The 27346-nt window shown below is 41.5% G+C and overlaps 1 protein-coding gene across 2 annotated transcripts; it reads left to right on the top strand.

The window, feature by feature from the left end:
• Positions 1-184: 184 nt before the first annotated feature.
• LOC115155670 (interleukin-1 receptor type 2-like) lies at positions 185-26994 on the top strand. Of its 2 annotated transcripts, none has more exons than XM_029702538.1 (10): positions 185-494; positions 6160-6237; positions 15901-16153; positions 16275-16455; positions 17115-17304; positions 19438-19500; positions 19629-19764; positions 22468-22562; positions 22816-22959; positions 26544-26994. In XM_029702538.1, the coding sequence occupies exons 1-10, from the start codon at positions 485-487 to the stop codon at positions 26690-26692; spliced, it is 1299 nt and encodes a 432-aa protein (XP_029558398.1). In that variant the 5' UTR covers positions 185-484; the 3' UTR covers positions 26693-26994. The 2 variants fall into 2 exon arrangements, with proteins under 2 accessions (XP_029558398.1, XP_029558397.1); XM_029702537.1 differs by having other exon boundaries at positions 186-494; positions 22468-22619.
• The last annotated feature ends 352 nt before the right edge of the window (positions 26995-27346 follow it).

Genomic DNA, 27346 nt, shown 5'->3' with positions numbered 1-27346 from the left:
AGTTATTTGTTATGAGGCCAATGTATTTATGAACAGCTTACTGACATTTACTATTAAATGTTTCCTAAACGGTGAGCTGACTATTAACAAATACCTTATATGATTTATTAAAGGACAGTCCTGGAATTTCCCAGACACTTCCCAGAAAGGGTGTGGCGATTTGCAGAAGTTGGTTGCGTGCTAGCTCTTCTGTTATGTCTAGCTTACATACAGGTAGGACTGGCTGTGACTGGTAACCTGCTTTACTGAAATCCAATGTGATCATAGGCCATTTCAAATAAAGTGTGGTTAGGAGGACTGGAGATTCTAAAATCCAATGGGTGAAAATCCAGCTGAGGTTGTTTCACACCTCAAGAAAACGTTCTCCAGCATTGTCTTGTCAAACTGAAGAATCTTCCTTAAAATCACACTTCAGTCAACCTGAAACCACTCAGTGTGAAACAAAGTGAAGAGGACCTTGGGTTTATCATCTCTAAGAAGATACATGAATCCATGTAAGTATTGTAATTGTTACTCCAAACTGTTGGTACACTTGGGTTTATTATATAGCATGAAGGTAGCCATTAGGAAGGATTTATAGCTGGTTTAAAGTTAGTTCTGATAAAAATAGTTAAACTTTATACATTTTTGAATGGTCCTGCAGCTATGTCATGAGGTCCACCTGGCTATCACAACACAGTGTCTTCAGTAAGGTTTGTGGTCCTCACGGAGAAGCAACTCCACCATGGGGCTCATGATGTGTCTCAATTGCACTGGCTCTTTAACTAGTCCCCACTATGCAGCTCTGCCTGGAGGCTCTCTAAAGTCTTGTTCACACTGCAGGCCTTAAAAGGATACTTTAGTATTTTGGCAATGAGGTCCTTTATCTACTTCCCCAGAGTCAGATGAACTTGTGGATAACATTTTTATGTGTCCAATATGAAGGAAGTTAGAGGTGTTTCACAAGCCAATGCTAACTTGCGTTAAGGCAATTACTGGAAGTCTATGGGTATCTGCTATTGTGCTAGTAGATATCTATAGATCCCCTACACTATTTTTTGTTTGTTTTCTCACATTAATAAAAATTGAGCAAGCAGTGTAGAATCTTTACAACCAGGAATTGACAGAGGGATTTCTACTAGATAACACAGCCACCAAGTCAGAACAGCTTTCCCATTTTGACAACAGATGTCATTCCGGCGGGAGAAAACAATAGGCAAATATCAGAGCCAGTCACAACACTGGCAGGTAAGTAATACTGTGAAACACTATCGTTCCACTATTACTGCAGATATATTATGGACATTTTCTCAAATTACAATCCAAAAATTCTAAGAAATCTTATGTGTAGCACCTTTAACCAGTGATAAATAGAGAAGTAACTTTAAAGCTAGAATTCTTAATTGAAACAATAACAAAGTGGACCCCACACCTGAGGGGTGGGCCTGGAGAAATGTAAACGCTCAAATTCATAGACACAGCTATGGATGCAAGCACTGACCACCCACGATGTTTACATTTACATTGTTTCCAAACATTGGAGTAAAACAAGCTTGTATTTTGGTTCTGATGGTGTACGACAGTTGAACTAAGCTCATGAGGTATTAATAAGTTATATCATTTAAGAGTCAATGGGTATACACTATATCATTCATTTATATGTCCAAAAATGGATGTAGCGTCAAAGGATTCCAGCTTTAACCATTAGTTTCTTGTAAGATCCATCCTTTGGAAGTTTCAGGATTTTGAGGAACTCCCTCTCCTGGTTTTATAACTCTTATCACAAACGGCACGCTTCACGTTGTCATTTATATGCTCGGAGATAATTGTGTTGAAGGCTTGAATTCCTCCTTTCCTCAGTCAGGAAGTTGTGCTATGTGTTCAAGTGACAGAAAGATGAACCTTATCTGTCTTACCATGTGCGTTGCTATAGTGCTAGGAATGTGTTAGTTGTTGCTGGTTATTACTCTGTATGATGATGGAGTAAAAAGCATGGACCGTGCACGTGTTACAGAGATAGCGTGCAGAGCTGTGGCCTTGCATGAGGACTAAAGAGTAGCCTGCTAAAGAGTATGTCTTAGTGGTGTGTGTGGTTGGCTTGGGTTCAGTCAGTTAGTTGACATTTTGTTTTTCTTTAATTGTATATTTTGTACTGCCTTGATGTTTTTCTCTGTTACGTTCTTTTGTGAGTTGCATTATTTTGTTTTACACTCTGCTGAGTTTTTCACTCCAAATCTTCTCTTTGTTTTGTCTCAAGTCATTCACGTCTCTAACATCAGTAATCAGATTCATTGTGAGAGGTCAATCATGTCAGATATGAGTAATTACATTGACACCGTGTGGGAAAGTCATTTTCATAAATGTTCTTCTCTCACCAGAAAGCTTTTCCACCATCCATTTGCATGGGTAGAAATTGTTACTGTAGCTGGTTGACTAAAGCCGTTAATCGGACATTTCGGTCAACACTTTACTGTAGTCTTTACTGTGTCTTTATTGATGAAGCCTTTATAACAGCTATATTACACATTATACCAAATGTCATAAGCTGTCATAAGTATTTTTAAATAGTAATGAGTAATGGCATAACATGTTATAAAACTAGTTAATAATGGGTTTTATAGATGACTGTTCATCCTGTTGTCATATTCTCTAATGTCAACTGTTAGTAACAACTGCTATTACACAGTCTGCATAACAACTTATGTTATATGTTATTACATGTTACATAAGAGTATACATACCAGATGTTATAACATGTTATGTAATTTACCAACCTCTGTGTTACATTATTAAATTGAATGGAATGACGGACGTCATAACCTTGTCATATGGCTTCATAGTGTGTGCACAGACACCTCCAGTATAGTGGCATTCATTTGAGGTGTTATGAAACAGTTACTGTATGAATGTGCTTATACCACCGGATGAGTTGAGTATCACAAAATGTTACCATTCAAATGATCTCCAAGAAACATGGGCAAATGGGAGCACAGATGTAGATTTGATTCTGACGCCTACTAGCACTGTTGTCTCCACATCTTGTAGTGCTTCTGTCAAGGCACAGCCTTATCACTGTAGCCTAGCAGTTAACAGCGCTGGGCCAGTAACTGAAAGATCGCTGGTTTGAATCCCCAAGCTTACTAGGTGAAAAATCTGTGTGTTCCCTTGAGCAAGGCACTAAACCCTAATTGCTCCTGTAAGTCGCTCTGGATAAGAGCATCTGAAAAACAACTAAAATGTAAATGCATATTGCCAATGGCACATCATCCAGAATAGACACTATGTTGTTACACGATATAAAGCAAAGATATCACACAAAACATTAGACAAACTCCATGTAGAAGCAGAATGTACATTTGATATCACTCTCATTACAAGTGGACAAAAGTAGTGTGACACCACACAGTTGATAACTTAGTTATGTCATGATGTGGCCCTTTCTGAGTATAGATCATGGCTTCTCACTCTCTCCTACACCCAAGTTCTGTTATCTCAGGTCGTAAATTCCTGGCATTCCCCCTTTTCATGCAGAGAGAGAGACCACAGAGGGAACAAGGGATTTCACATGGCCGAACTCCTAAAGCTCCAAAAATGGGAAAATTAAACTAATTGTCCACTTGTGAGAATGTGGGAAATGTCCGTGGACACTTAAGGGACAGTTATGTTGAGTGTGTTTCATTTGGTGAGCTCACGAAGGACAGGAGACACACATAACTGTATCTCTGAATGTGTACATTTCTCAATTATGGTGTTAGCATCTAATTCTTGAATAAAATGATTGAGTAAAGATGAAACTATTTATGAAATGATGTAATGTGATGTTAAACCTTTAATGTGAGAGAATTGTATTCCCTTTAAAGTTTAACTAAGTCATTGACCCGCCCCCGTGATCACAGACATGATCAGGCGTCATAGAACCACCTTTTTCTACTGTTATGAATTAAAGCCCCTGTCACGACTTCCGCCAAAGTCGGTTCCTCTCCTTGTTTTGGCGGCATTTGGCGGTCGACGTAACCGGTCTTCTAGCCATCGCCGATCCACCTTTCATTTTCCATTTGTTTTGTCTTGTTTTCCCACACACATGGTTTACATTCCCTCATTACTTGTCGTGTATATAACCCTCTGTTACCCCCATGTCTGTGTGTGGAATTGTTTGTTTAAAGTATTTGTGCACTCTGACTGGTTCGCGATGGGTTATTTTGTACCCATATTTTGTTGTTCTGGGTGCCATTGGTTTTGCATATTAAACTGCTCCGGTTATTACCCAGTTCTGCTCTCCTGCGCCTGACTTCCCTGCAGCCAGTCACGCACCTCTTACAGCCCCTCCCAAGAAAATCCTCTTTAGACTGAGCAATGAATTTAAGCTCCCCTTACACTCAGGGTTGTTTGGATGACCCAACTGCTGGGTTGCAGGCAATGGGTCACTTAGTTTGGTTGTTTTTTAAAAAGAGCAAGGTTTGTTTGGTGATGATGGGTTGTTGAGATATGACCCAGAGGGTCAAATCAGAAGTATGGAGGCTTGGAGTTGTAGGGGCCTGGCTTTAAGGAAGTTATTTTGAGCCACCCGTGAGAGTAAATCTAATTCCTGTTCATCTGTTCTGTTGAATTGTTGTGACATGTTACAGCTGAATGCTGACATTTCTGTAGCTTTAATTATGCCTGCAGAAGTTAATGAATTATTTAAAAGCCTATGCAAATCATAATGCTATATCCCCAATGGGTTTGTAACCACTTTAGTGCAATATGTAAATAATAATGTTCATATTTTTGTGTTTGAATATGTGATGTGAAATAATATTAAATGAAAATATAAAATTGCTGTGTACAGAATTAACATGACTAACCGGAATTACATTTAATCTCACAGATGGCCAAAAATAACTATCTAAAAGCCACACCTCCTGAAAATAACCTATGGATTTCAATAAAAAGACCAGGCTGCTTGGTCAACCCAGAAAGAAAGTGAATAAAAACCCATCTGATGGTTAAATTAATCCATGTTTGGATAATCACACAACCTGTCACATTATGCTGGCTTGCAAAATGATGTCTAATTCTGGTAAAAATCCAGCCGAAATGGGGATATCCAACCTTCTGAATTTTATATCACCCACAACCTGGATTCATAATGACTGCCAGGGTTGGGAAAACTGAAATATGAGACTACCTAAAGCATCTAAATTGGAATAACCATTTCAGTAACATATCGGATTAGTTTAGAAAATGTATGACATTTGTATTTGAGAAGCATAACATCAATTAATCAATGTACGTTAAAAAAACATAGATCTTGAGAAATAAAATCTTAAAATCAACCTGAAATAGAGCATGCTGTGAAATGTGATTATGATGGGCGTGGTTTTGGTTCAAATCTGGTTACTAACACCAACACTGGGGTTATTTTACAACAACGAGTGTTAATTCAACATTTAATTGTTATGTTCAGAGTGTAGGCCTTTAACATTAAATGGGCGGCAGGTAGCCTAGTGGTTAGAGCATTGGACTAGTAAACGCAAAGGTTGAAAGATCAAATCCCAGAGCTGACAAGGTAAAAATCTGTTTTTCTACCCCTGAACAAGGTAGTTAACCCACTGTTCCTAGGCTGTCGTTGAAATAAGAATTTGTTCTTCACTGACTTGCCTAGTTAAATAAAGGTAAAAAAAACAATTTTTGATGACATATTCACTAAGGATCTCACTTGGTGAAGGCTATAGGACTGAAAATGGATGAATGCAACAACTATGTCTTTGTCACTAACAGATACAGTCATGGATAGTGCTGTAACTCTACAACTCACTTGACAGGATAGGCACTCTGGGAAATGAAATTAAAATATATATATATATATATATATATATATATTCTTTACACTAAGCAGTATGTTAATTTAACACTTTCCAATGTCTATAGGGGTCCACACTTTCAGTGTTAATTTAACACTGGATAATTTGCTATGTAGCTCTGGGGTGTGTTTGTGTGGGAGACAGACATTCAGTTGACAAGAAAGGGATTAAGTGGATGGTCAGAAAGAAGCATGGTACTTTTGTGTGTCTGATCATTTTGCTTGCTGAAGATTTTGGACAGTGTGATGTGACCCTTGATTCTGATAGTTTGTTTGAGTCTATTATGGCAATCCGTGACTAAAACTCACAAGTGATTCTGTGTGTCTCTTTGTTTCAGCTATGGATTGGAGTCAGAGGTTGCAGCTCTTGTTCTTGTCACACCTCTGTCTCACTGGCAGCTCCAAGGCAGCAGGAGGTAAGTAGGACGAACATCTGGTGGGACTTCCCCTCTGGTGGGTGTTGATGGAATTATATCCTTTGATACAGCAACCCTGAAAATATTTGAGTACCTGTTTCTTGTGTTCTCAAAGGTATAGCACACAGCAAATTCTCCTGTGTTAAAAAAACACAGAGTTTTAAAGTTCCTGAACAGTCATTCTGAAAAGTACTTTTTATCTCATGGCTAACTACCAGGAAGTTTAAAAAGACAGGCTGAGTGGGCGGTGAGATTATATTAATTAATTCGCCTTGACTGAGAGCTCTTTGAAACACCAATGTCAAGTAACTTGGATGAAGTGAAAAGTGATACAGTAAAATCCTCTCAAGCAAATTTGGTGACACAAAAAGCAACTCAAACACCACTGAAATTGCATCAATGATATCATTTAAATATATATACAGTGGGGGGGAAAGTATTTGATCCCCTGCTGATTTTGTACGTTTGCCCACTGACAAAGAAATGATCAGTCTATAATTTTAATGGTAGGTTTATTTGAACAGTGAGACACAGAATAACAACAAAAAATCCTGAAAAACGCATGTCAGAAATGTTATAAATTGATTTGCATTTTAATGAGGGAAATAAGTATTTGACCCCCTCTCAATCAGAAAGATTTCTGGCTCCCAGGTGTCTTTTATACAGGTAACGAGCTGAGGTTAGGAGCACACTCTTAAAGGGAGTGCTCACAACCGCAGCTTGTTACCTGTAAAAAAGTCACCTGTCCACAGAAGCAATCAATCACATTCCAAACTCTCCACCATGGCCAAGACCAAAGTGCTCCCCAAGGATGTCAGGGACAAGATCGTAGACCTACACAAGGCTGGAATGGGCTACAAGACCATCGCCAAGAAGCTTGGTGAGAAGGTGACAACATTTGGTGCGATTATTCGCAAATGGAAGAAACACAAAAGAACTGTCAATATCCCTCGGCCTGGGGCTCCATGCAAGATCTCACCTCGTGGAGTTGCAATGATCATGATTACGGTGAGGAATCAGCCCAGAACTACACGGGAGGATCTTGTCAATGATCTCAAGGCAGCTGGGACCATAGTCACCAAGAAAACAATTGGTAACACACTACGCCGTGAAGGACTGAAATCCTGCAGCGCCCGCAAGGTCCCCCTGCTCAAGAATACATATACATGCCTATCTGAAGTTTGCCAATGAACATCTGAATGACTCAGACGACAACTGGTGAAAGTGTTGTGGTCAGATGAGACCAAAATGGAGCTCTTTGACATCAACTCGCCGTGTTTGGAGGAGGAGGAATGCTGCCTATGACCCCAAGAACACCATCTCCACCGTCAAACATTGAAGTGGAAACATTATGCTTTGGGGGTGTTTTTCTGCTAAGAGGACAGGACAACTTCACTGCATCAAAGGGACGATGGACGGGGCCATGTATCGTCAAATCTTGGGTGAGAACCTCCTTCCCTCAGCCAGGGCATTGAAAATGGGTCGTGGATGGGTATTCCAGCATGACAATGACCCAAAACACACGGCCAAGGCAACAAAGGAGTGGCTCAAGAAGAAGCACATTAAGGTCCTGGAGTGGCCTAGCCAGTCTCCAGACCTGAATCCCATATAAAATCTGTGGAGGGAGCTGAAGGTTCGAGTTGCCAAACGTCAGCCTCGAAACCTTAATGACTTGGAGGAGATCTGCAAAGAGGAGTGGGACAAAATCCCTCCTGAGATGTGTGCAAACCTGGTGGCCAACTACAAGAAACGTCTGACCTCTGTGATTGCCAACAAGGGTTTTGCCACCAAGTACTAAGTCATGTTTTGCAGAGGGGTCAAATACTTATTTCCCTCATTAAAATGTAAATAATTTTATAACATTTCTGACATGCGTTTTTCTGGATTTTTTTGTTGTTATTCTGTCTCTCACTGTTCAAATAAACCTACTATTAAAATTATAGACTGATCATTTCTTTGTAAGTGGGCAAACGTACAAATTCAGCAGGGGATCAAATACTTTTTTCCCCCACTGTATATATACAGTTGAAGTCAGAAGTTTACATACACCTTAGCCAGACTTAATGATGGCGTTGTAGTCGTGCCTGGCCGTGCAGTCATGAGTGAACAGGGAGTACAGGAGGGGACTGAGCACCCCCGAGGGGGCCCCGTGTTGAAGATCAGTGTGTCGGATGTATTGTTACCTACCCTTATCACCTGGGGCTGGCCCATCAGGAAGTCCAGGATCCAGTTGCAGGTGGAGGTGTTTAGTCCCATGGTCTTTAGCTTAGTGATGAGCTTTGAGGGAAGTATGGTGTTGAACACTGAGCTGTAGTCAATGAATAGCATTCTCACATTAATTTGAAGTCGGAAGTTTACATACACCTTAGCCAAATACATTTAAACTCAGTTTCCATGTCTTAGGTCAGTTAGGATCACCACTTTACTTTAAGAATGTGAAATGTCAGAATAATAGTAGAGAGAATGATTTTTTTCAGCTTTTATTTCTTTCATCTCATTCCCAGTGGGTCAGAAGTTTACATACACTCAATTAGTATTTGGTAGCATTGCCTTCAAATTGTTTAACTTGGGTCAAACGTTTCAGGTAGCCTTCCACAAGCTTCCCACAATAAGTTGGGTGAATTTTGGCCCATTCCTCCTGACAGAACTGGTGTAACTGAGTCAGGTTTGTAGGCCTCCTTGCTCTCACACGCTTTTTCAGTTCTGCCTACAGGTTTTCTATAGGATTGAGGTCAGGGCTTTGTGATGGCCACTCCTGTCACACCCTGACCATAGAGAGCCATTGTTTCTCTATGGTGAAGTAGGTCAGGGCGTGACTGGGGGGGTATTCTAGTTTATTATTTCTATGTGGGGTTCTAGGTTATTATTGATATGATTCCCAATTAGAGGCAGCTGGTAATCGTTGCCTCTAATTGAGGTCATATTTATGTAGCTGTTTTTCCCACCTGTGTTTGTGGGATATTATTTTGTATTTTGTGTTTTGTGCATGTGCACCACTTAGTCACGTTCCGTTTATTCTTTATTGTTTTGTGCAGTTCACTTAAATAAAATATGTGGAACCCAGATCATGTTGCACGTTGGTCCGAGTATGCTTCCAGTTCGTACAACGAGCATGACAGAATATCCCACCAACACAGGACCAAGCAGCGTGCTACGATAGGGAAAATAAGTTGGACCTAGGAGGAAATAATGGAAGGACAGGAGATCCGTCCTTGGCAGGAGTCACAGAGGACGGAAGGTTACAATGGAGGTCAGCGACGACGCCGGGGTTCGCGACCACATAGAAAACCCAAAAAACAGCCCAAATTGTTTTTGGGGGGGGGGGCACAAGGGGTGCTCGGCAGAGCCGAGGAGTGAACCAGAGCCAGTGTGGGAGAAGAGGGAGAAACTGGAGGAGAGTGAACGGAGAGAATCAGAGACCGTCAGTGAGTTGAGGGAGAATTTGGAGGAGAGAGAAATGAGATTTATTGAATTGGTGGAGGATGCATGACATTTGCCCTAAGGAGCGTGTTATCGGTTTAATGCCACCTGAGTCAGCTCTCCGTACTCGTCCTGAGGAGCGTGCTATCAGTCTGGTGAAAGTTGTACCGGCTCCTCGCACCAGGTCTCCAGTACACCTTCCCAGCCCTGTACGACCTGTGCTAGCTCTCCACACTCGCCTTGAGGAGCGTGTCATTTGTCCGGTTCCATGTGTGCCGGTTCTACGCACCAGGTCTCCAGTGCTCTTCCACAGCCCAGTACGTCCTGTGCCAGCTCCACGCACCAGGCCTCCAGTGCGCCTCCTCAGTCCGAGACGTTCCCCAGTCCAGAGCTTCCGGTGACAGTTCCCAGTCCAGAGCTTCTGGCAACGTTCCACAGTTCGGATCCTCCAACGACGGTCCACAGTCCGGAACCTCCAACGACGGTCCACAGCCCGGAACAGCCCGGAACCTCCTGAGACGGTCCACAGCACGGAACCTCCAGCGATGGTCCACGGTCCGGAACCTCCGGCGACGGTCAACGGTCCGGAACCTTCAGCGAGGGTCAACGGTCCGGAGCTTCCAAACACGGCATCCAGTCCAGCTCCATGGCAGGAGCTCTCCTCTGCACCGATGTCCAGGTCAGGGCCGGTGTCCAGTCCCGCTCCATGGCAGGAGCCTTCCTCGGCATCGAGATCCAGTCCAGGCACAGTGTTCAGCCTGGGTCCATGGCTGGATCCGCGGGATGAGCGGTTTCTTCGGCCCCACCAGAGACACCACCAAAGATGGTGGATCCGCGAGCTGAGCGGGTTCTTCGTCCCGATGCTGGCGGATCCGCGGGATAAGCGGGTACTTCGTCCCGCACCAGAGCCGCCACCGACACTAATCACCCCCCCCCCCCACCCTATTTGGTTTCAGGTTTTGCGGCCGGACTGTCACTCCCTGACCATAGAGAGCCATTGTTTCTCTATGGTGAAGTAGGTCAGGGCGTGACTGGGGGGTATTCTAGTTTATTATTTCTATGTGGGGTTCTAGGTTATTATTTCTATGTTGGTGATTTGTATGATTCCCAATTAGAGGCAGCTGGTAATCATTGTCTCTAATTGGGGATCATATTTATGTAGCTGTTTTTCCCACCTGTGTTTGTGGGATATTATTTTGTGTTTTGTGCATGTGCACCACTTAGTCACGTTTAGTTTATTCTTTATTGTTTTGTGCGGTTCACTTAAATAAAATATGTGGAACCCAGATCATGCTGCACGTTGGTCCGAGTATGCTTCCAGTTCGTACAACGATGATTAAGTGTCCATATAGCTGTACCATAATATTTTGCACTGTTTAGCATACTGTAGCTGCAACTTTGTAATTCTCCAATTGTCCTAATATTCCACCAACTAAAACCTCCCCCCATATCTAGGTTTGTTGTCACTAAGACCATCAGACCATCTCCCTGACTCATGATGGACCTTTACGTCCTATGGCAAACACTTGGCCGCCAATTGGTGTTGGTCAGAGGTAAATATGTGCAGTCCCATGATAACATAATTATTTATGAGGATGCCTAAGAGAACTAACCAAATAACATGGAAAACAGTCAGGAAAAGGTTTTATAGTAACAATAATAGATAATATTAATATAAATAATAACAGCACAATCTTATACATGCCTGCTCATATTTGAAAGTCCTAGCAAGGCTATAAGCATGTCAGCCCAGCCTGCTCACTTCATTGGATGCAATTGTTCGTCAAATGTATTTTTTTTAATGAAAAAAAGAAGAGAAAACAACCAAAACATATCCCAAGACCAGTCCCTTTTTTAAAATGTCCATTACATACAAGACATATTTCATGTAGTCCTCATTATATCCTGTTGTATTCCGACAACAGGATATAATGTCTTACCAAAGGCTGCTGTTCTATCCTGCCGATACAGTGTAAAACCTGCCGACTGTATGTTGTTCATGTCGTCGTTCAGCCACTCAGTGAAAAATAAGATATTACAGTTTTTAATGTCCTGTTGGTAGTTTCATCTTGCTCGTTGGTCATCGATTTTATTTTCCAATGATTACATGTTTGCCAATAGAACGGATGGCAGTGGGGGTTTGCTCGCTCACCTACGAATTCTCAGATGGCAGCCCAACCTCTGCCCCTTTTTCTCCATCTTCTCTTCACGCAAATTATGGGGATTTGGGCCTGTTCCAGGAAAGCAATATATCCTTCTCGTCAGACTCGTTAAAGGAAAAAGCTTCTACCAGTTCATGGTGAGTAATCGCTCTTCTGATGTCCAAAAGTTATTTTCGGTCATAAGAGACAGTAGTAGCAACATTATGTACAAAATAAGTTACAAACAACGCCAAAAAAATTAACAAAATAACAGAGTTGGTTAGGAGCACAAAAAACATCAGCCATCCTCTCCGGCGCCATTCTACAGTACACATTGAGATCCCAAGTGAATGCTATCATAAAAATAGATATTTAACATCATGCCATACATCTTTAATAAGGCCTTATTTTGAGGGCCTAGTTTAACCCTAATAAAGGGGCCTGAAACTCATACACATCACTTTGAACCAAAACCACATTGATTATTATTTCCCAGCATTCTCTACTACAAGTTGACATTTTAGAATTGTTTGTTTCAATATCTATGTACATTGATTGACTGATTAAACTTATGTTACACAAAGATAAATGACGTACATTTTTCTAAACTAATCGAATCAGTTATTTCAAATCAGTTAATTCCTAATGTTCCTAACCCTGGCAGTCATTCTGAATGCAGGTTGCAGGTGAATAAATATTCCAACTGTTGGATCTCCACTGATTGGATTGCAATTGGAATTACACATCACCTTGCAAGCCAGCATAATGTGACTTGCAGGCCTGATGTGGTCCTTGTATTACTGTACATTCTCGGAATAAAAGGTTTAGATTTGTTGCTAAAGGGGTACAAACACTTATTTGTCTTTGTGTAGAATAAGATTAATCAATCAATCAATGTACTTGCACAAACATAGATATTGTCATGACTCTCTCCTTGCTGAGTATCTAAGGCCTTGGATCATCTTGGAAAATAGCTGACAGACAGCCAGAGACCCACCCTCTCTCCCACAGGAGTGGGGGGCTGTGCAGGTTTTCTGACACCTTCACACCCCGTCTAAATAAGGCAGGAGGGAAACTCTCCATCTGGCTCTCTAAAGCCCCGCCTTATCTCAGCTCACTGGTCACCATAGCAGCACCAACCCGTAGCATGCGCTCCAGCAGGTATTTCACTGGTCATCCCCAAAGCCAACTCCTCCTTTGGTCGCCTTTCCTTCCAGTTCTCTGCTGCCAATGACTGGAACAAATTGCAAAAATCACTGAAGCTGGAGTGTTATATCTCCCTCAGTGACTTTAGGCATAAGTTGTCAGAGCAGCTTACCGATCATTGCACCTGTACACAACCCATCTGTAAATAGCCCACCCAACTACCTCATCCCCATACTGTTATTTATTTTTTTGCTCCTTTGCACCTCAGTATCCCTACTTGCACATTCATCTTCTGCACATCTGTCACTCCAGTGTTTAATTGCTAAATTGTAATTATTCCGCCACTATGGCCTATTTATTGCCTTACCTCCCTAATCTTACTACATTTGCACACACTGTATATAGATTTTTCTATTGTGTTATTGACTATACGTTTGTTTATCCCATGTGTAACTCTGTGTTGTTTGTGTCGCACTGCTTTGCTTTATCTTGGCCAGGTCACAGTTGTAAATGAGAACTTGTTCTCAACTGGCCTACCTGGTTAAATAAAGGTGAAAAAGAGATGTTTATTATTTTGTGACCTCATTAAGGATGGTATAACGAAATAACTGTAACTTGGATAGTGTACATATTTTATCTGTATAGTTTCCATCCCATAGGATGATAATACAATATGAAGAACAATGAAACTATTTTTGAACAGATAGAAATATGATTTTAGTCTTCACATTAACTAAACCTCGTCCCTAATGAGGTCAGAAGAGCGTGTCAGTGTGATGGAACCGCCTTTCCGACCAGAGTGCTTAAAAGGACTCACTAACAATTAACATATTCAGACCAGAAAGTATGGAGCGGTGGCTACCCGGCTGAAAATGGTGAGACCAGTACATTGCTGGGTTACTACTGGCGTGTAAAGTGGTCGGGAGCTGAACCCTGAATAATCAATCATTGAGACCAGCAGACGAACGGCGTGAGATGGACGTTACAAATGGTTGAAACTACCAGACCAGCCGACGGGAAGCGCGAGCTGTACGTTATGAAATGGTTGGAAACTCTGAAAACCAACACGAAGTGAGAAGATAACCTCCACTACGAGACCATAAACATTCAGTTTGCAGCTGTGCATGTAAAAGTGTACCTAGAACTTTTACAAAGACACGAGGTGGAAAGGAAAACATCCCATCTCATACAATCGTTGGTGCATCTAAAGTATCTGGCCTAACAAACACTTCACTACCAGAGAAGCTCTACAAAGAAGAAGGACATTGTGACCTCTTGTGGACAAGCCGAGCCTTAGACCGAATGGCACACTAAAGACAACGAACCCCTTTCCCATAGAATGATCAATCAAGTCCAACAGAGAGACGACGAACAAAGACATCTACACATAAATACGTTGCATTCCTTACCCAAATGAGCAGTGGTTCTTGAGCAAAGTATTATTATTACTTTGAAGGTAGTTTCCAAATGTACGACACGTTTGACTCTCTTTGTCTCTCCCTCACTTTATCTACCCCTCCCTCTGCATATGTGTAACAAGCCGTCATATCTTGTCAGTCCACTAGGGACTCATGTAAGTGTGTATGTATTCTGTGTTATTATTTAGTTAGTTAGTAAATAAATAAATAAGCCAATTTGCATATTGCTGATTTGTAAGTGAGGTTAGGGTTCTTTCAGATATCAAGGAGTCTGCAACATTCAGAATGACACTGATGTGAGGTAATGATTACTAAGTGACTGTTATCCATATATCATTTATATATCTTTGAGTTTATTTCAGGAGATGCTAACTTGTTAAACAACTTCTTCCGTGGTGTCCCAAATTCATAATGAGTTAATTGTTCCATGATTAATTTAAATCGAGGAACAATTGAACATAGTTTGTTGATTCGATAAATAACAGTCATCACATTAATGATAGTCAAGTCACAACAATATTGAAACAAAAAATGTAATAAAAGAGTAATCCTGAAATAGAGCATGCTGGAAAATATGATGATGGGCATGGTTTTAGTTCAAAGTGGCGTGTATGAGTTTCAGGCCCCTGTATTTGGTTAAAACTATGCCTGCAAAATAAGGCCTTATGAAACACTATTTTTTATGACAACATATTCACTTCGGATCTCACTTTTTGAAATCCTAAGGAACAAAAATGAATGAATACAATAATAATTTATCTGTCACTAACAAACACAGTCATGGGTGGTAACTCTACAATTTGCTTGAAAGGCAAGACACTGTGGGAAATATTTGAATAAGGCTTTACACTAAATGGTGTGTTAATTTAACACTGTTTTGGTGTCTATACGGGTCCACAGACTCCACACTTTCAGTATTGATTTAAACCATCAATGTTAATCACTTTATTAACACTGGAGAATTTGTTTAGATTAGATATATTTTGAAGGGACCATCTCCATAAAAACTTTGTCTATGCATACTACATGACACGCGTAAAAATTGCATAATGTTTTTGCAGTGCATCATTTTGTAACGCCCTGGCCATAGAAAGGGTTTTTTTGTTCTTTATTTTGGTTAGGCCAGGGTGTTACATTGGGTGGGCGTTCTATGTTCCTTTCTCTATGTTTTTGTAATTCTTTGTTTTGGGCCGTGTGTGGCTCCCAATCAGGCACAGTTGAAGCTCGTTGTTGCTGATTGGGAGTCACACATAAGGAGCATGTTTTTCCTTTGGGTTTTGTGGGTAATTGTTTCTGTTTTGAGTATTTTCCTAACAGGACTGTTTGCTGTCATTTTTGTAGTGTTCTCTTGTTTTTTGAATTAAAATTCTAATGATGAACACATCCTCTGCTGCACCTTGGTCTAATTCTGACGACGGCCGTTACACATTTCCCCAACATATTTTGTTCTTTAAGAGATGGCCTCATTAAATATGGTGGTCCTCAAACAGTCCCTGTACTACATGTTTGTCTTCACTCTATACACTCTTTGTGTGCAGAGCTCTGTGTGGACAACGGACGAGAGACTGAGCAGGTCTTTTCAGTTTCCGGTGATGCTGCCATGTTGACATCCACCCTGGTGGACCTCAATGGGTTCAACTACCGCAGCATCCCCTATAACATCTCATGGTATGACCCAAGGACTGGGACAGAGCTGTCCAGGGAGAAAGGAAAGACTCTGGTGCGGGGGAAGACACTCTGGATTTTTAACATCACGATGGAGGATGCTGGAGACTATGAGTGTGTTGTGAGGTAGGGGCTATACTTTTGTCTGCTGTGTGTGTGTGGTGAGGTAGGGGCTATACTTTTGTCTGCTGTGTGTGTATATGTGTGTGTGTGTGGTGTAAATCTTTCCTGTTACCTTTGATAACAGACTACCCACCGAGTGCTACAAGAAGGTGGCCTTACTGATTGTGAACCACACCAACCCAGAAGAATGCGGTCGACCAGAAAAGGCCCAGCAGGTCCTGACCAACACAGCCACATCTTTCCTGAACTGCCCATTGAGTGACCATATCAGGGAAGTGGACAATTACTCCATCCAGTGGTACAAGGTGAGTCCAATGGGGTAAACAGACAGTGCAGTAGGAGAGTGTTGAGAGGGGACGCCTGACAGCAGGGGCGGACTAGCCATCTGGCATTTTGAGAAAATGGCGGATGGGCTGGTCCCTTTTTAGCCAAATGGAATTGTCTAACTCGTTTTTTGTACAAAAATATCATTATCTGGCTAATAATTGGGGCCACAATGACAAAAACGGGCCTTTTGGGGGCCTCAAGGAAAGAAAGTGGGCCAATGTCGGGCCTCAAGGGAAAAATGGTCCGGTGTGTCAGAAAGCCTGGGCGGATTTCTGGTCCCAGTCTGCCCCTTCCTGACAATGCTGGAAAGTCTGTTTGAACTCTTTCTTTTCAGTCATTCAGTCTGTCTCTATGTATGCTTAATTTGTGTTTAAAACTATAGGAATGCAGGGTTATTACTACTAGTGAAAACTTGTGACTACATTTGAGACAGTGATCCATCAGACACAGTACTGCACATACCATTTACATTGTTCATTGCTCTCACACATTGTACTGCATTGAATTGTTCTGAGAGTTGGTCTTCTAAGGTAAGACATTATCAGAACTTATCTGTAATTGTGTATTCATTTTGTACTACTAGCCATTTTCCATTACCACTATCTTTCACTGTGCATTTCTATTTGATCCCTGTCAGGACTGTGAACCCATTGTGAAAGATGATCCCTTGTGGAACAGGTTTAGCTATGTCAGTCACAATGCTATGGAGTTACTCCAAGTAGAAGTGGTCACCCTTGAGGACCATGCGTTCTACACCTGCACCATGACCTTTACCTTGGAAGGGCTCAGCGGCAGGATCTCAGAGACCATCAACAGTTTGGTGAACGGTGAGTATTGTTGGCACAGCTCAAAAGTTGTCCCTAACCACAGAGCTAGGATCAAATTATTACCATATACCCCCAATCCTTACCACAGCCATTACAGAGATACAGTAACTTCAGAAAGTATTCACACCCATTGACTTTTTCCACATCTTGTTGTGTTGCAAAGTGGGATTAAAATGGATTTAATTGTCAACAATCTACGTAAGTATTCAACTCCCCGAGTCAATACATGTTAGAATCACCTTTGTTGCGATTATAGCTGTGAGTCTTTCTGGGTAAGTCTCTAAGAGCTTTCCACACCTGGATTGTGCAACATTTCCCCATTATTCTTTTCAAAATGCTTTAAGCTCTGTTAAATTGGTTATTGATCATTGCTAGACAACCATTTTCTGGTCTTGCCATAGATTTTCAAGCAGATTTAAGTCTAAACTGTAAATCGGTCACTCAGGAACATTCACAGTTTTCTTTGTTAGCAACTTCAGTGTAGATTTGGCCTTGTGTTAAAGGTTATTGACCTGCTGAATGGTGAATTCATCTCCTAGTGTCACTTTTGTCTGAATGGACCAAGGTGCAGCGTACTTAGAGTTCCACATGTTTAATAAATATGAAACTCACCAAAAACAATACAGAAGAAAACGAAACGTGACGTTCTGGGCTGCTCACAGGCAGCTACACAAAAACAAGATCCCACAATCACAGGTGGGAAAAAGGGCTGCCTAAGTATAATCCCCAATCAGAGACAACGATAAACAGCTGCCTCTGATTGGGAACCATACTAGGCCAACAAAGAAATAGAAACCTAGATATCCCCACCCAAGTCACACCCTGACCTAACAAAATAGAGAATAAAAAAGGCTCTAAGGTCAGGGCGTGACACCTAGTGCCTGTTGGAAAGCAGACGGAACCAGGTTTTCCTCCACGATTTTGCCTGTTCTTAGCTCAATTCCATTTCTTTTTTATAATGAAAAACTCCCCAGTCCTTAACGATTACAGGCATGCCCATAACATGATGCAGCGACCACTATGTTTGAAAATAGGGAGAGTGGTAGTCAGTGATGTGTTTCATTGGATTTCCCACAAACATAAGACTTTGTATTCAGAACAAGAAGTGAATTGTTTTGCCACATGTTTCGCAGTATTACTTTAGTGCCTTGTCGCAAACAGGATGCATGTTTTGGAATATTTTTATTCTGTATAGGCTTCCTTCATTAGCCCTGTCAATTAGGTTAGTATTGTGGAGTAACTACAATATTGTTGATCCATCCTCAGTTTTTTCCTATCACATCCATTAAACTCCGTAACTGTTTTAAAGTCACCATTGGCATCATGGCGAAATCCCTAAGCGGTTTCCTTCCACTCCGACAACCTGTATCTTTGCAGTGACTGGGTGTATTGAAACACCATCCAAACTGTAACCATCCAAAGTGTAATTAATTTTACTCCTGAACTTATTTCACCATGCTCAAAGGGATATTCACTGTCTGCTTTATTTTCAGTTTTTTTTACCCATCTACCAATAGTTGCCCTTCTTTGCGAGGCATTGGAAAACCTCCCTGGTCTTTGTGGTTGAATCTGTGTTTGAAATGCACTACCTGACTGAGGGACCTTAAATATAATTGTACTGTAATGTATGTGTGGGGTACAGACATGAGGTAGTCATTCAAACATCTATTAAAATGTATTATTATTATTATTGCACACGGAGTGAGTCCATGCAACTTACTATGTGACTTGTTCAGAGAACTTTTACTGCTGGACTTAGTTATGCTTGCCATAACAAAGGCATTGAATACTTATACTAAAGACATTTCCACTTTTCATTTTTTTGTAACCATTTCGAAAAACATAATTCCACTTTGACATGATGGGGTATTGTGTGTAAGCCTGTGATACAAAAATCTAAATGGATTCAATTTTAAATTCAAGCTGTAATACAACAAAATGTGGACAAAGTCAAGGGGTGTGAATACTTTCTGAAGGCATTGTATATGACCCTGAATCAGAGGTTATGATTTCATAGAGGCTGCTTTGAAACTTTGCTCTGTGAGAGCTTAGAAAGGGCAGTTTTCAATAGGGTCATGTGACTGCATATTTCTGTCTGTCTATGATGTTTATGAATCATTGTCATAATTTCAGTGGAGTATTGCCTGGAGCCCAAAGTGGTTGAACCTGCCAATGAGATCATCAAAGCAGATTTGGGTGAGTAAGCCACTATAGAACGTGTGTGTGTGTGTGTGTGTGTGCGCGTGCGTGCGTGCGTGCGTGCGTGCGTTTGTACAGTTCTTTTAATGCATGATGCAAATAAAGAATTCAATGTTTGCCCCTAGGTTCTTCCTTCAGTAAGATGTGTCGGGTGTTTGTCCCGAGTGTGGGGAATAAACATTGTGCAAATTTGAATTGGATAGTGCGAGAGAACTCAATTTCTAAAATTGTTTCAGAGCGGATCTTTCAGGAATCACAAAGGTAGGTTGAGATAACACAAAAGCATCACAATACACACTAAGAATTCTACAAATGTGTTGCTTTTCAACAATTTTCATGTAGACTTGATTGTGTGTTTTGGATCATTGTCTTGCTGCGCTTCAGCTCACAGACAGTGACATTCTCCTGTAGCATTCTCTGATATTTACATTTTAGTAATTTAGCAGACACTCTTAACCAGAGTGACTTACAGTAGTGAATGCATACATTTTATTTTTTTTGTACTGGCCCCCCATGGGAATTGAACCCACAACCCTGGCGTTGCAAACACCATGCTCTACCAACTGAGCCACAGGGAAGCTAGAGCAGAATACATTATTCCTTGTATTAAGTCAAGTCGTCCAGGTCCTGAGGCATACCCAAACATCTAAATACCACCACCATGCTTGCCCGTTGGTATCAAATGAAGTCAAATGTTATTTGTCACGTACTGAATACAACAGCTGTAGACCTTACAGTGAAATGCTTACTTACAAGCCCTTAACCAACAATGTAGTTTTAAGAAAAATAAGTGTTAAGAAAGTATCTACTAAAATAAACTGATGTAAAAAATAAATAAAACATGTATATTGTTTTAAGAAGAAAATAGAAAAATAAGAAAATAATGCAATTAGCCCGGGTAGCCATTTCATTAGCTGTTCAGGAGTCTTATGGCTTGGGGGTAGAAGCTGTTAAGGAGTCTTTTGGACCTAGACTTGGCACTCCAGTACCGTTGCTGTGCGGTAGCAGAGAGAACAGTCTATGACTTGGGTGACTGGAGTCTTTGACAATTTTTTGGGCCTTCCTCTGACACTGCCTAGTATATAGGTCCTGGATGGCAGGAAGGTTGGCCCCAGTGATGTACTGGGCTGTACGCACTACCCTCTGCAATGCCTTGCAGTCGGAGGCTGAGCAATTCCCATACCAGGTGGTGATGCAACCAGTCAGGATGCTCTCGATGGTGCAGCTATGATGTTCTTACTGTGTAATGCAGTGTCTGCTGCTTTTTCGCCAGACATAATGGGACCCATGTCGTCCCAAAGTTTTGACTCAACTTTGCCAAAAAGCACCTGGAAGCACCTGGATGATCATGAAGATTCTTTGAAGAATGTTCTATGTAGTCAAAAGTATAATTTTTGGACGACATGGGTCCCATTATGTTCTACAGGAGAATGTCAGGCCCTCTGTCTGTGCTGGAGCTGAAGCGCAGCTGGGTCATGCAGCAAAACACTTAATCAAGTTTACTTGAAAATGGTTAAAAAGCAACACATTTGTAATTTACTTGTCAACGTCCAGACCCGTTGGAATCGTGTTTGGCCATGGAGTCGTGTATGAACAGGGAGTACAGGAGGGGACTAAGCACGCACCCCTGAGGGGCCCCAGTGTTGAGGATCAGCGTGGCAGATGTGTTGTTGCCTACCCTTACCACCTGGGGGTGGCCTGTCAGGAAGTCCAGGATCCAGTTGCAGAAGGAGGTGTTTAGTCCCAGGGTCCTTAGCTTAGTAATACGCTTTGTGGGCATTATAGTGTTGAACGCTGAGCTGTAGTCAATTATCAACATTCTCTCATAGGTGTTCCTTTTGTCCAGGTGGGAAAGGGCAGTGTGGAGTGCGATTGAGATAGCGGTATGCGAATTGGAATGGGTCTAGGGTTTCCGGGATGATGATGTTGATGTGAGCCATGACCAGCCTTTCAAAGCACTTCATGGCTACCGACATGAGTGCTACGGGGTGGTAATCATTTAGGCAGTTTACCTTCGCTTCCTTGGGCACAGGGACTGTGGTTGTCTGCTTGAAATATGTAGGTATTACAGACTCGGTCAGGGAGATGTTGATAATGTTAGTGAATGATGGTAGAAATTAGGCAAAACGGATTTAAGTTTGCCTGCATTAAAGTCCCCGGCCACTAGGAGAGCTGTTGCTGGATAAGCATTTTCTAGTTTGTTTATGGCCTTATACAGCTCGTTGAGTGCGGTCTTAGTGCCAGCATGAGTTTGTGGTGGTAAATAGATGGCTATGAAAAATATAGATAAACTCACTTGGTAGATAGTGTGGTCTACAGCTTATCATGAGGTACCCTACCTCAGGCGAGCAATACCTTAAGACTTCCTTAATGTTAGACATCACACACCAGCTGTTATTGACAAATAGACACACACCACCACCCTCGTCTTACCGGACGTAGCTGTTTTCTGTCCTGCGGATGTATGGAAAACCCAGCCAACTGAATATTATCCTTGTCGTCGTCGAGCTACAACTCGGTGAAAAATAAGATATTCCAGTTTTTAATGTCCATTTGGTAGGATAGTCTCAAACCGATCTCATCCAGATTATTCTCCAGTGATTGCATGTTGGCCAATAGAACGGATAGTAGAGGCAGGTTACTCACTCGGCAATGAATTCTCACAAGGCACCCTGATCTCCACCCCCTGTACCACCGTCTTTTCTTCACGTGAATGATGGGGATTTGGGCCTGGTCTCATTAAAGAAAAAATCTTTGTCCAGTTCGAGGTGAGTAATTGCTCTTCTGATATCCAGAAGCTCTTTTTGGTCATAAGAGACCAATGTACAAAATAAGTTGCAAAAAAAACACACAAGTAGCACAGTTGGTTAGGAGGCCGTAAAACGGCAGCCGTCCCCTCCGGCGCCAATAACAGTATATGTTATCTTAACTGTGGCCATGATGGTTTGATTGTGTGTTCACAAGGGGGAACTTGTCTGAAGAGAAGGAGGGTGTATGGTTGGAGCGTAGTTTGAAGTTCTTGATGGTGGAAGAGGAAGACTTTTACATCAATTACACGTGTAAGGTTTCCAGCGACAGAGGCAGTCCTTCAGCCTCCTTCACACTACAGCCTACAGGTTAGACAATCCTGTCTGGAAGATAACATAAAGGTGTTTCAAAAGATCACACACATATTATCCTCACTTTACCCTTGTTTTGATAGCGTATTATAACATCTGCAACCTCACCACTTTTGAAGAAAAATGGTTGAAGAATAAAGCCAGTCAGCTTGACATTATGTATTATAAACGCTATCTCTTTTTTTCTGTACAGATCCAAACTATCTGTTCCCTATTGGGGTACTACTGATCACTCTGGTATTGGTGTTTACTGTTAGTATTGTTGTTTACCATCACTTCAAGATCAACATCATGCTGTCGCTAAGGAGGATGTTCCCGCTTCTCCACACAAACACAGGTACGCAATGAGATGCTTTACCGCATATATACTTTGCAAGAACACTCACGGAAGCATTAATAGAAACATGCCTGAGCATGCACACACAGACATGCACACACACACACTATCTGCAGACTCATAGCATACTGTGCATTCACAAAATGGAAACTCGCAATAACATAAACATGCATTCCTACACCAGATACAGACAGTAATGCACATACAGCATGTCTCCCCTTTAACACCCAGGCCCACATTTAACCTGTCTGGGAACATGGGACCCTAGTCAACAGCCAGTGAAATGGAGCCGCGCGAAATACAAAACCTCATAAATGCTATAACTTCAATTTCTCAAACATATGACTATTTTACTCCATTTTATAGATACACCTCTCCTGAATCGAACCACATTGTCCGATTTCAAAAAGGCTTTACAGCAAAAGCAAAACATTAGATTATGTTAGGAGAGTACCCTGCCAAAAAACATCACACTGCCATTTTCAAAGCAACTAGCATGCATCACAAATACCCAAAACACAGCTAAATGCAACACTAACCTTTGACAATCTTCATCAGATGACACTCCTAGGACATCATGTTACACAATACATGCATTTTTTGTTCGATAAAGTTCATATTTACAGTGGGGCAAAAAAGTATTTAGTCAGCCACCAATTGTGCAAGTTCTCCCACTTAAAAAGATGAGAGGCCTGTAATTTTCATCATAGGTACACTTCAACTATGACAGACAAAATGAGGAAAAAAAATCCAGAAAATCACATTGTAGAATTTTTTATGAATTTATTTGCAAATTATGGTGGAAAATAAGTATTTGGTCAATAACAAAAGTTTCTCAATACTTTGTTATATACCCTTTGTTGGCAATGACACAGGTCAAACGTTTTCTGTAAGTCTTCACAAGGTTTTCACACACTGTTGCTGGTATTTTGGCCCATTCCTTCATGCAGATCTCCTCTAGAGCAGTGATGTTTTGGGGCTGTCGCTGGGCAACACGGACTTTCAACTCCCTCCAAAGATTTTCTATGGGGTTGAGATCTGGAGACTGGCTAGGCCACTCCAGGACCTTGAAATGCATCTTACGAAGCCACTCCTTCGTTGCCCGGGCGGTGTGTTTGGGATCATTGTCATGCTGAAAGACCCAGCCACGTTTCATCTTCAATGCCCTTGCTGATGGAAGGATGTTTTCACTCAATCTCACGATACATGGCCCCATTCTTTCCTTTACACGGATCAGTCGTCCTGGTCCCTTTGCAGAAAAACGGCCCCAAAGCATGATGTTTCCACCCCCATGCTTCACAGTAGGTATGGTGTTCTTTGGATGCAACTCAGCATTCTTTGTCCTCCAAACACGACGAGTTGAGTTTTTACCAAAAAGTTAAATTTTGGTTTCATCTGACCATATGACATTCTCCCAATCCTCTTCTGGATCATCCAAATGCTCTCTAGCAAACTTCAGACGGGCCTGGACATATACTGGCTTAAGCAGGGGGACACGTCTGGCACTGGATTTGAGTCCCTGGCGGCGTAGTGTGTTACTGATGGTAAGCTTTGTTACTTTGGTCCCAGCTCTCTGCAGGTCATTCACTAGGTCCCCCCGTGTGGTTCTGGGATTTTTGCTCACCGTTCTTGTGTTCATTTTGACCCCACGGGGTGAGATCTTGCGTGGAGCCCCAGATCGAGGGAGATTATCAGTGGTCTTGTATGTCTTCCATTTCCTAATAATTGCTCCCACAGTTGATTTCTTCAAACCAAGCTGCTTACCTATTGCAGATTCAGTCTTCCCAGCCTGGTGCAGGGCTACAATTTTGTTTCTGGTGTCCTTTGACAGCTCTTTGGTCTTGGCCATAGTGGAGTTTGGAGTGTGACTGTTTGAGGTTGTGGACAGGTGTCTTTTATACTGATAACAAGTTCAAACAGGTGCCATTAATACAGGTAACGAGTGGAGGACAGAGGAGCCTCTTAAAGAAGAAGTTACAGGTCTGTGAGAGCCAGAAATCTTGCTTGTTTGTAGGTGACCAAATACTTATTTTCCACCATAATTTGCAAATAAATTCATTAAAAATCCTACAATGTGATTTTCTGGATTTTTTTTCTCATTTTGTCTGTCATAGTTGACGTGTACCTATGATGAAAATTACAGGCCTCTCATCTTTTTAAGTGGGATAACTTGCACAATTAATTGGTGGCTGACTAAATACTTTTTTCCCCCACTGTATATATAAAAACAGCATTTTACATCGGCGCGTGACGTTCAGAAAATATTTTCCCTCAAATGCTTCCGGTGAATCAGCGCTACAATTTACAAAATTACTATTCGAAAACATTGTTAAAATGTAATATTGTCATTCAAAGAATTATAGATTAACATCTCTTGAATGCAACAGCATTGCCAGATTTAAAAATAACTTTACTGGGAAATCACACTTTGCAATAAACGACGTGGTATGCTCAGAAAAATAGGCTAGGCGATACATGTTAGCGCCATCTTGGAACCATCTAAAATCAAATATACTATTGTAAATATTCCCTTACCTTTGATTATCTTCATCAGAAGGCACTTCTAGGAATCCCAGGTCCACAACAAATGTAGTTTGGTTCGAAAAAGTGAATTTATGTCCCAATAGTTCCTTCTTGTTAGCGTGTTCCGAAGGCTACTCATAATGCACTGAAGCGCGCGGGACTTGTCGTCACGAATGTGCAAAAAAATATATTTACGTTCGTTCAAACATGTCAAACGTTGTATAACAAATCTTTAGGGTCTTTTTTAACCAGAGCTTCAATAATATTCAAGGCGGACGATTGCATTGTCTTACTAAACGTTTCGGAACAAAATGGTTCCCATGGGCGCCCACGTCATAGTAGTAACGGCCCTCCCCCTGTGACCAACTTCCCAAGCCTCTCTTTGGGTCAGTTTCTACCATAGACTCAAACCACTTTGTAAAGACTGTTGACATCTAGTGGAAGCCTTAGGAAGTGCTAAATGATTAATAAGTCCCTGTGTGTTTCAATGGCAAAGGTTTGAAGTGATTCCACACATCAGATTTCCATTTCCTGTTAGGATTTGTATCAGGGTTTTGACTGCCATATGAGTTCTGTTATACTCACAGACACCATTCAAACAGTTTTAGAAACGTTAGAGTTTTCTATCTAAATCTACTAATTATATGCATATTCTAGTTACTGGGCAGGAGTAGTAACCAGATTAAATCGGGTACGTTTTTTATCCGGCCGTGCAAATACTGCCCCCTATCCCCAACAGGTTAAACCCACACACACACATGTTGCATTGCTTGTTTCCCACTCCCCACCTGACCACAAGTAAAATCAGTAGCAAATGTAGCAAGGTACTGTAGCACATCCCACACCTGCAGTATACAAGCACAGCATTTTCCATGACAGAGGAAACGGAGAGAAAGTTTCATACGAGGCACTGAATAGGCCATGTTACCATGAAACACAAGCAACTATGGTGTCATTAATAACCAAGCCTCCTCTGTTAGGCAGGTTAGTGGAGACATTTGCTCCAGCCAAGCACTAACACACCTATTTTGTTTTACCTGTCCCTGTCCTGCATGCAACAGACTCTGATGGGAAGCTGTATGATGCGTACGTGGCGTACCCCCGTGTGCAGAAAGACGAGGTGCCCAGAGAAGACCAGCCTGTTGAACTTGTGATGGGATTGATGGGCTTTGGAGAGGACAGTGATAGACATAAGGAGGAAATATGTTGAATGAAAGGACTTCTGATACCATAAAATGTTGTATCTGCCTCTCACAACACATTTTCATGAACATTTATTGAATCAGACTTTGGAAGATTGATCCTCTGGGGTGAGATTTATTTTTGGCGGGATGATGATTGATCGTTCTGCCGCTGGAAAATGCACAATTAAGAGTGTATTAATTCTGACCATATTGGCAGAGCAACTCAAACACACACGCATGCAGATACACACAATTTACCACCATGATGTACATACACACCACTGCGAGAGAGCTTTAATAAAGAGTGCCCAGTACATTCTATACAATGTATTTGATTTGTCTTTGTTTGTCTACTTTTAAGAAATTGTTGAAAGAATTGTTTTTCAGATTTGTTAATCATCCATTGAGATAAGCTATAAGTGTTTAAACTAATATTAATGAATGCAGTTATTTATTAATAGGCCAAAGTATTTATGAACAGCTTACTGACATTTAATATTAAATGTTTTATAAATGGTGAGCTGACTATTAACAAATACCTTATATGATTTATTAAAGCACAGTCCTGAAACTTCCCAGACACTTCCCAGAAGGGCGATTTGCAGAAGTTGGTTGCGTGCTAGCTCTTCTGTTATGTCTAGCTTACGTACAGGTAGGACTGTCTGTGACTGGTAACCTGC

This window comes from Salmo trutta, chromosome 20 (assembly GCF_901001165.1).
Source record: "Salmo trutta chromosome 20, fSalTru1.1, whole genome shotgun sequence".
NCBI classification, from domain to species: Eukaryota; Metazoa; Chordata; class Actinopteri; order Salmoniformes; family Salmonidae; genus Salmo; species Salmo trutta.
The sequence above is the reverse complement of the archived record's forward strand: the minus strand, read 5'-3'. Positions and strand labels throughout refer to the sequence as shown.